General features: G+C 35.5%; 2 protein-coding genes across 3 annotated transcripts in view; one reads left to right on the top strand and one right to left on the bottom strand.

Annotated features, from left to right (window-relative positions):
• Positions 1–11023, bottom strand: part of LOC142358615 (uncharacterized) — a 143397-nt gene that overhangs the window by 42446 nt on the left and 89928 nt on the right. The gene's annotated exons all lie outside the window — the stretch shown is intronic.
• Positions 8603–11023, top strand: part of LOC142358601 (uncharacterized) — a 70311-nt gene continuing 67890 nt past the window's right edge. The window contains exons 1-3 of one of the 2 annotated variants that reach the window (XM_075410052.1): positions 8603–8994; positions 9059–9173; positions 9402–9536. In XM_075410052.1, the coding sequence (XP_075266167.1) occupies positions 8902–8994; positions 9059–9173; positions 9402–9536 (343 nt within the window). In that variant the 5' untranslated portion in view covers positions 8603–8901. The remainder of the gene's footprint in view (positions 8995–9058; positions 9174–9401; positions 9537–11023) is intronic. The other variant, XM_075410044.1, reaches the window with a different exon arrangement.

Below are 11023 nucleotides of genomic sequence, written 5' to 3' on the forward strand. Positions count from 1 at the left end.
ATAGATATTGATTCTTGGTGGCAAAAAACGCTTGTTTGTCCTCATTGCTTTTGTTATCTATTTGATCTCACCGCCTTTCCAAGGTGGCATTATTTAATTAAACGTCTCACTCAAAACCGGTCCCAATGGCACCGAAAAAAAATACACAAGAATCTATTCTATTATTTTGTCGATAGCTGATGGCTGTTATGACATTGCCCCCTTTTTATTCCTATTTTTGTTGACTTAATACAGAGTCTCATTAAGCTAGTTACCATCTGCTTTCTTTGAGTGGTGTACACTTTGTTTTCTTTAGTTTAGGCTTTATATGAGTTTAGGCGTTATCTCGCCTTTGTTGGTTTTTTAAAATAGATTTTGAGATTGACCGTAATTATGGTTTCCGTAATTTTAATTTCTTGTTTGTCTTGTGTTGTAGTCTGATTAATGGCAGGTGTTGTCGCCTCTCCAATGCTGCATTCTTTCATTAATCTAGTGGTTTGCGTTTAAAACAATTTTTTTGCTAATTTACCAATTATGAACAGTATGCATATATTTGAAAGTTCTTTTTCTCTTCTTCAGTTGTCAGACAATTATGTCGAAGTGTCAACTGTCAATGTCTCACAACCGGTCCCAATGGCTCCGGAAGAGTTATTTTGTTGAATGGCAGGTTTTATCGGCTCTCCAATTCTGCATTACTTCATTGATTTATGGTTTGCATTTACCACTTATTTTTGAACAGTACGTATAGTTTTGGAAGTTTTCTTTCTCTTCCTCAGTTGGCAGACTGTTAAGTCAAAATGTCAACTGTCATGTGGACGAGCGTGGTGGGAAAATTATGTGCGACCGCACATTGCCCCGCCTCCTTATTGATTATAAAGACGCTCAAGGTCTTCAGGTCTCCTATTGGTCAGCTTCTTTCACTGATCACTGAAATTTCCGTTTTTCTTCAAGAAATATAAAAGATGACGTCATCTTTTATTTATGAAGCCGAATTTGTGCTGCTCCTTTACGTTGCTAAAATTTTCAATCAAAGTTTATTGTTAATTTCCGTGTAACCCAAACTTTTTGACAAAGAATTAGAAGAGGATCTGATGGGAGCTTTTAGCTTATTTCTCGTACTTGATTACAATTATTCTTAATAAAAAGATACCTCCAGGATTTGAACAATTTGGCACCGGAAAAATTATGTGCAAGCACAGTACTGAGCCTGCCTGTTTTTCTATAACAGTTTACATATTTATTTGTAATTTTGCCTGAACAACCGATATCTATTAGGGGGTTAGTAACTTGATGACAAATTGGTCTCGAAACTGATCCGCGAAACCCTTTCCATTGATTGTAGAGAAAAAAACAAGAAAGGGAAAAAAATAAGAAAGGCTGGGAACTAGAAATTATTTTTCTGACCATTTCAGGCTTCATATACTTACTTTAAACGCAGAATTCATAAATTTGAAACATGTGATTTTATAGTTTATGGAAGTTAAATAATCAACACCTTATCAAAAAATCATTAGCTCATTTATGTTAAAAAACATTCAGTTCGTTTCATTTTGTCATCCGAAAAGGTCTACCAGACAATTAACATATATTTCTTAATAAATTAATGTACGGGTGCAAATGTTTCCAGTTATTAAAGACGATTAATTCAACGTTATTGGAAAAGTTACTGGGACAATTACATAGAAATCATGTTAGTCGCAGTATAACCGTTATAAATTTTTTGTATGCATCTGGTTAAAAATAGCTTCATTTAAGCAACAACGTCTTTCTAACAACTTAGAATCAAAAATCTCTTGCTAGTTTAGAAGGCAACTGTTTTCGATGCGAATACCTTATTTTAAAATGAAATTCACAAAAATTTTAAACTTTTCTTTTGTTTCACTTTTTGTTTTTACCACTATCGAGCTTCAAACGGACAATTATAGCCGATACAAATCATACGCATCCCTTAATTTAAGGTAGATGCAATGTTTGTATAGCTATTTGATCTTGCATAAAGGTCTTCCAACTTAAACTTTTCTAGCAGTTTGATAAGAAATTGTTCACATCTCTTTACTTAAAACTCTTTGGTAAAAAATTAGATTCCACAGCTATCCACCACTACCTTATCAGATTTTATGGTTCATAACAAATTTCGACAAAATAAGACAAATGAACGCACTTGAAAACAAATGGATGCAAGAAACAAATAAGTAACTATTTAATTTTTTGTTCCTTGTTTTTCAAATTTTCAGTCCTTATTCTACATATCGCCATGTCAATAGGACATTTAGCAGTCAAAAGAATTCAAAAGAAAGCAATTAGTCTAAATGAGGCCCGAACTCTTCATATTTTTATAACTTCCTATGAAATTTTTTGGCATGCTATCCGACCGGGTATCGCAAATTTAAAGGCGAGTTAAGAAATTTTAAATGATGAGGGCCAAAAAAGCATCAGCTCAATCCGATATCTTCAAGATCGTTGAAATATACGAGGACGTATGTTATGATCGGTTAAACTTCTTTCGCATGCTGAAAACAGATATCAGATTAAATTCAGTGTGGCTGCGAGAGGGAACGATCTTTTATGAGATGGGTGGACTCAAACGTCTATCGAATAAATGGACTCTATGAAGGCCGCCTGGATTTGTCGTTTTTAATGATGTTTACGGACGCTTTCCGCGAGACGAATATAGCAGCACGCACTCCAAGAAACAACAAATCTAGTACCTCGATTCAGCTTCAACCCTTAAGTGAATAGAATTGAAAAACTTGAAATCTGGTCCAAAACCGCAAAAAATGTTTCCTTACAATATTGCATTCAAACAGACCACTTAAAAACAACACATTGAATTGGATGCTCTAGTTCATAGTCTTCAGTCTCCTGAAAAAAAAATTGTGCCTAAATAAGACTTGGCTCATTGAAAATGACGACAAATTTCCAATATCAGGTCACTCAAATATCTTTTTTTTTCAGAAGTTAGAGACGGTCGAGGAGGTGGAGTTACGATTCAGAATTCAGAATCCTGCAATTTCAAAAACTACAGACTTCGATTTTGAGGAGCATCTGGGATTCAAGTTTCTAAGTTGCAAATATAGCTCGGTTGTCAAAAACAAACAGCGAACGAACAAAATTTGTTGAGACCTTAGATAGCTTTTTAGAGAAATCTAGTTCTGAATCAAATTGCAGGGATATAAAGGCTGATTTGTAATCTCAACACAAACCATCGACAACAAGTCCTTTCTCAACTCAAATTACTTTGAAATTGGGAAACACGCGACCAGGATTACTAACAGAAGTAGCACGTGCATTGATCACTTCCAGTAACAAAATTTGAACAGCGCACCAGCCGAAGTTCTTAGATATCAAACTTTCTCAGACCAGTATCCAGTTCTTAGAGTTGCGGAGGTCAGAAACGATGTAGCTTCAAAAACGGATTTCCAGCTTACAGAAAAAGATCTTTCTTGGAAAACTCAAATCAGCAAGAGAATTTTCTCATATCACTTAAAGATGCTTTCGACAATGATAAAAGAAATATTAACATAAGTCCCTCAGCTTCTCTTGCGTTTGACAGATTTAGCAAAGCTTTTCTTTAAGTTTTTTGATTCAATTTGCTAATGCAATCTGAGCAAAAAACATAAAAGAATCCCAAAGTGATACACAAAACGACTAGAAAATTTAATAGCAAGAAAAAGGTATTGACAAAAAAAACTTTAGATTTAGCTACAAAAAACAAATCTATGCCAGTGAAATTGATTCGTGAAATAAAGAAAATAATACCGAAAAAGTTCGGAAATTGTAAAAATGACTCGCAACAAATTTTCGCATTGCTAACCAATTTAAGTGGAAAATCAAACATTTGTCAAAAGATTTCATTGCTTACAACAACCTTTAAGCGAACTGAAATGCCACTCCAGCAGAAAATGCAAACACTCTCAATAAATACTTCTCAAACACTGGATTTGAAATAACCTAATAATTGACTGAAAGCATATATTTCAATTCTCCTGGTGTACAACAATCAATTTTGTCAGAAAAGTTACAGAAAAATAAGGTTAGAATAAAATGTGAATTATTTTAAACTTAAATAAAAACATCGACAGCTAGGCAACTTATTTAAAACACGGCAATATGTCAAACCTAGCACTATAGATGCGCCTTTTGGACAAGCATAGAACTTCAGGTTTTGTTAATAAAAAATTAAAACACATTTTTTAACCTTAGAAAAAATTTCGTTACTCTGAATCATCAACTGTCGCACAACAAATTAGAGTATTATGGTAGATAGAAGTAGATGTTCAGACTGGTTTTGGTCCTATTTAAGTTGCAGAACGCAGAGAGCTGAGAAAAGCTTATGCTCAGACTAAGTTTCCTAAAGGTTTGAAACAAGGACTCCTGTTCATTATCCAGATAAACGACCTCCTCTAAGTTGAAAATAGTCTGATATTTCACTATTTGCAGATGACTCAAACATAATAAGCATGGGAAGCACAGTTGGTGAGACATCAAAAGATTTAAATGGCGAAAAATAAGTTGATTAATTTAAACAAAACAGTGAACCTAAATTTGAAATCAAAAATGAAACAGTAGAGCAGCGAACGTCAATCAAAATAGAAAAGAGCTGCAAATACTTAGGGGTTTGCATAAACTGAAAGTTGTGCTTTCAATATCCTATCGCTTATGTAAAGCAAAAGCTATCCAGAGAGTGGGGTGTTATTTCAAAGCTTAGACATTATGTTTCAAATCCAGTTAAATATTATTTTAGTAATATTGAGCCTGTCATTAAATATGGTATTCTTGTTTATGATTGCTGCAGCTAAACATCACTACTGCCAATCCTAAAATTACAGAAGATCATCTTTAAAATGATTCATTTTAGAAAAAGTCAGATAGCGATAATTAAAATAGTGTCATAAGTATGCAAAATTTATTCTTACGAGCTTTTTAAATATGTTCTCTACTCCATGAATAAGCTACACAGTGAGTAGTTCTGCAATCAGTTGTTCAATTTTGACTAAAAATTATAATAGGAGATTGTAAATTTAAGACTGATTAATAAGACTGATTGTAAATTTCTTGCTGAACCCGGATTCAAGAGGAAAGTTGAGTGTTTTTCAGTGAAAAACAGAGCTATAAAGATGCATAATGTTTTCAGACAAAATAGTGTAATTAGGCAAAACTTTTGATTCGGCTACCTTAAAAAGAATTCTCACTATTTTATCAAATTTTGAGGAGCTCGTATTTACTCCAAAAAAATAATAAAGGGCAGTGTACACCATCCTGCAACGATAGATGTAGGTCGGAAAATAGGGGATGATGAGTAGCGCTTAGCCGGATGCTGCACTCCAAGCTGTTCCTAAAAATAACTAACAAGTGGAGATAATAAGGTTAAAAAAAACAAAAATAAGCAGTAAAAACATAAACCGACAAATGTCGGAAGAATTCCTCTTGAACGACAGGCGAGGCAATTTAATTCAAGGTCTTTAGTATAGATCAATTTTTCTTTATGGGTGCACACTTCGGAGCACTAGAAATCACTCAAAAAATGATGAAAGAAGCGTGAAAAAGTCACTGGAGAAGTCAGAGAATGTTCTAGAAGAAAAGCATAAAAAAGCATTAAAAAATTTGCATAAAAAAGACACACACGTTTACAATAATTGCTATGAACGTTCAAGAATTTGATAACTTGGTTAGAAATGTGTTTGCACATATAGCACACATAGGGAACTGGTATGGAAGGATTAAAATGAAAATGGAATATCAAGGAATAAGCAAAGGAATAAAGTTAAGCAGCCAAACACTCAGTGCAGCCTTCCCTCCCCCACGACGGCGCTAATCGAAGTCTCACTGAGAACACGAGGCTTGAGGGCGCGACATCGCAACAAGCCAAATGGTGAACTCGTGAAGTATATTTTTTAAACTGTGAAACTTGCTGACTTCATCAGGGGCGACTGAAAAGTAGATCTCTTTTAATCTCATAGCTGCTCCCTTAATCAGGTACATGTTTTGTAATGCTTGATCAAAAATTTTTTACATGCCGCATTACTTATGCATGCTGCTCCTCTCGTATGTTTCTCGCTGTCAACTGAATTTACGCTTTGGTTGCAACCTGATGCACTTGAGAATCAGGTTAAGCATGCAAAATTGATGGTTTTCTAAGCAAAGCATAAAACGCTTGAAGGTAGAATCAAGTTGCACGGATTATCGTCCAGCGAAAAAAATTTTCCTCCGACTGCAAGTTCAATTTCATAAAAGCGCCAAAAGAAGGGTCATTTTTCCTTAACTACGTTCTCAAATTAACTTCATGAATTACAAGAAATTAATTTGAAATTAATTCAGGTTCAAGAGTGAAAGCAGGGGAACATGATCGTACAGGGAAGAAGAATTTTTGAAGGATATGCTTCGGCGCCAACATTTTAGCTACCCAAACTTAGTAGTGGAACAATTGTTTATGGTTAGAGATAGTGTCCTTAAAAATAAAACCCTTACAAAAATCGAAAAACTCTGCTCATCATTTGATAGTAGAGAATTCGAATAATTGATTGCCCTTGTAATTAATTGGAGTAAAAGATTGCTCGTGGACCCTAAAATGTTTAGAGGCACCTAAATTAGGCTACTAATAGACATTTTAATCCTATAGAATAATAAGCAGTTAATTGAAAAATTCCCAATCATCAATTAATTGTTCATTTATTTGCTATTTTAGATATTCTGGCTGTAAAGATGGCCAAAATCCCTTTCTTCTTGAATGTCTGCAAAAATTGTTCATTTTTTTAATATTTCAAACTATTTTAATTTCTACCCCTGCCCTTTGTTATGCGTACATGCAGACTTCTCCGCCCAAACTACTACTACTAATCCACCCCAGAAAACAAAAATTAAAGACAACGTTGAGCTATCTTGATCAAATCTTGGTTGTAGCGATATTGGGATCTATTCTGCCCCCCCCCCCCGACGTAGTGAGCATAGAACTTTTACGCTCCTCAATTTTCATATAGTAACGTAATAAGTAACAACACATAAATTGTAATTGGGGGCATAAAAACACTAGAGGACCAAAACAGAATAGATTCCAATATTGTACCATAATTTCTTGTGTACCTCACGGGCTTTAACTTCACATCTTCCACGCCAAATTGCTGATCGAATTATGTATTATGTTGCTGAGAACTTGCAGCAGCCTCTTCACTATTTGATTGCAAATAAGGTTCTTTCTGTATAATGTATTGATACTTTAGCATAGAGTGATCGGCTATGAGACTTTTGAACAGAATAATTTTTCTGTCTAAAGCTGTCGATTCGATCCTTTGAATCGCAAGTTCGTCTGTGTCAGTCAATGAAATTCTATAACATGTTCCAGGATGCTCAAGAAACGCAAAGTTCGACTGTAGTTTGTTATTCAATAAATTTTGATACCTGGCAACCTCTTGTAGATCGTTTCGCCTAAGAACTCCGATGACATCAACAGGCATAAAAATATTTTCGTCCAGAGTTTTCAAGTCCATTATGAATTGGGCTAAAGTAGCCATGCTTGCTCGTGGTACCATATCTCCATTGTTAACAAATACATGAATATTTTCCTTGACTCCAGTAGGAATACCATTTTTAGAATGGTAGACAGGAGGCGGAGCAAAAGCCAGACATTTTATATCCTTGTCCTTCAATACAGATCTCCAAAAAGGGTCACAATGCATATGAAGTGTCAATAAAACTGCAGTTCCGCCACCCAAAGAGTGTCCAGTAAGAACTATTCCATAATCAGCTGGCTGCTCATTTATGGCTTTTAAAAAAGCAGATTTGAAATTTTTTTCCATTGAATGAACTGCAGAAATAATACCACTATGTGCTACACCTTCTGCAAAAGGGTCATCGTCACACAGCATATCTGTCACAGCGTCTTCAATTGAAAAGGTTCCCCGAATACATATAACGAAGTTCCGCATGCAGTGGTCAATGGTCATAGTAAACTTGGGCAAATTAATGTCGAGCGGTTCGCTCAAAACTTCGCCAGGCTGTCTGTGCAAAAAACCATGAGCAATTATGTCGCTCCTTTGACATCCATAAACTTCTCGAATTCTGGAAATGGCTTGAGGCATACTTCTGTTCATTTCAGGCCAAATGTCATATACTATAAGAGCGTAATTGGTACATTGTCTCAACAGTTCAATAGAAATATCAGACGGCAAGTCAAAAGTCGCATTTGCTGCTGCGTGCCAATCTTTTATTTCGTAAGTTTCGTGGCATTTCCATAATAGTGTCGCACAAAGTGGTAAAGGTGTTTTGAATTCGTGATCCTCTGTATTTCCAGCTGTTTTTTCTGAGTTGAGAACTTTAAAGGCGATATCATATATTTTTTGGCAAGCCTGAACCAAATTTTTTGTGTCTGAAGGTATTGACTTGATCAGGTTGGCTCCCCAATCTTTAACTAGTCGCTTGGCGAAATCCATTACCTCTCATTACTCACATCAATTAAAGCTCATTTAAACAATTTTTTTACTTAGTACAACAAATTTCGCCGAAAAATCAGGTTAAGAGAACTTTAGACATGCTCGCCCGCCTTGTACTTCGAAAAAGATTAATTAAAGTTATAGAATTAAGGATGTGATCAAAAGTATAGAAAACAGAATCAAAACCTAAATCTGAATTATGAATTCTGTTTTGTTATCAGAAACTCTGGAATCTCTGAATAAACTCCATTTTTCTTTGAACCGAAAAGAATCTCAAACTGAATGATTTCGGTCAAAGTTAGTTAGCCCTCTTGCGGAAATTTGGGAATGTAGAAGGTCAGATTCCATCAAGGAATAAAATCCTCTCTTACGCCATGAATTAGTAGCATAATTTCAAAACATTTGTAGTTGTGAACGGAGACGTGTATTCACTCGGACTAGATTTTCACGGAGGTAGGAAAGCAACTGTTCTAAGGCCAAATAATTTGGCGGAGTTATGCAAACATCAGATCAGGAGGTCCCGAAGCTGCTATATCTGTTGGAACAAGCAACTTTGAATGATGAGAGGTTCGACAGCGCAAGAACTATGGTAAGTTTCTATCATTTTCCTTCAAAGTTAGCCTCAACATGTTGATAAGGGTTATAATCTACAGGACGGGAAATCCTTCCTGAATTGGAATGCACCGGTTGATCTTGGATCTCTCATTGACATCATATCTGATAATGATGAAGAAGAGCTAGAAATGATTCATATGAACTCAGAAACAAGTAAGTAGCGTCTTTATGAGTTTGTTTGTATGTTAAGGATTCTAAACATGGTGTACCATATGTTAAAGCATTGATGTTCTGATTGAACTAGAGACGAATTGATTCACATTCTAATCTATCGTGATGGCTCAATTTGATGTAATAACCTTTTTGACAATTAGAGAGCAATGTATTTTTGACCCAGATTAAGGAACGAGCTCAGAGCTCCTTATTTTACTACCATTTTAGGAGGTCTCGACGATGAAGGAAGAAAGCAGAGTATAAACAAAACGGAGGATGATAAGTTGGTCTGCACTACTGACAGCAACTTGCAGGATGATGTTCTGACCCAGCTGAGAAATGAGGAAATTTGCTCGTTAATTGGTGAGTTTAAACACTAAAAATGATTACTACTGTTTGAGAAAGTTTTCCAAAGTGTTCCGCTGTAGATTAATCAGTTTGAACGAAAATCTAACTCTATTGGCTCATATGCCTCAGAGGGTGCCGTGGTTCCAAACGGCCGACCGACATTGAGTTCTTGCAGTGCCATAGTGCGGGAGGGGAGACTAGTTTCATAACAAATTAGCTTATATAGAAATTCAATTCTTTTGACACAGCTCTAAAAGAGTTATAGTGCCTTGTCTTAAACATCACTGCATCGTATATAATTTTAAAGACAAGGCACTATAACTCTTTTAGAGCTGTGTCAAAAGAATTGAATATGTTTATATTTCTCATGACGCAGCTCTAAAAGAGCTATAGTGCCTTGTCTTTAAAATTATATAGGATGCAGTGATGTCTCATAGTGGGGGATCACTACTCATCCATTGGATTGTCCTACGCGGCTGAAGAGCAAACCCCCATTGAAGTAGGGCCATGGCCAGCAGAGTTTGCTTCATTTTGCCATCTTAAGTTTTTTACTTGCTGCATATGCTGCGTTTTCCATTGACGCATTTTGAGTACGTTCCATTGATGCATTTTGATAGCGACTGTCTTTATTGCGAAAATTGGGATAAGGAAGTGATCTGATGAGCTCGCCTCCAAAATGCATATTTTTTAACTTATAGCATTGGTTTAGCGCCAACTTTCGCTGTTTTCGAGTTTCTAATTTTTTCAAAAAGTCCCATGAATTTGGATATTTTACTCTTCAGATCTGTTTTTTTGTTGGCTACCCTATATTGTGCAACCAGATTTATAATTTGTGCTCCTCAATAGACTGTGGGTTAAATCAATCCAATACAAAACAAAGTTTATCATTATCGAAAAAACAGATATTTTTCAATTCTCTAAATCCCAAGTGTTTGATTTAACTTAAGCTCAAATAGAAGAGGAAAGACTGGTCTGAGAAGCGTGGAACGAAAACTTAAACCTGGAGACAAAAGTTTCTTGAAAGAACCCTTGAACTCGAAATTCTCGCAACAAATTTATTCTCAATTTGCTTCAACTTTAACAGGAAAGAGTTTACCACTATGGGAATCCTGTCATAAAAAAGAGATTTAAATAGGTTAAAGTTAAAGTGGAAAAGAAGCCTCCAACGAGTTAGTCCAGATACGCATGAAACTTTGTATACATATGAAGGTGCCAAATGAAAAGAATCTTTTGTGACAATTGAGAGAAAATAGCAAAGGGGTGGGCTAATTTAATTTTTTTTGAAAATGGATTGAATTTAAATATGGTACCTCTTGTCTTTCAAAACTAGGTAGAAAATTAGCTCACTGAAAAAAATAACAGTCACATCTGATCTCTCATATTCTTCGGAGATGTTGAAACCGTCCAATAGGAACTGGTCACAAGAGACACAGGAACTGGTCACAAAGGGAGCTGTGAATTGAGGACATTTCCAGCTCGCAGAAACAAACTTGTGAACTTTA

This window comes from Convolutriloba macropyga, chromosome 1 (genome assembly GCF_964194025.1).
Source record: "Convolutriloba macropyga chromosome 1, txConMacr16.3, whole genome shotgun sequence".
Classification (NCBI taxonomy): Eukaryota; Metazoa; Xenacoelomorpha; order Acoela; family Convolutidae; genus Convolutriloba; species Convolutriloba macropyga.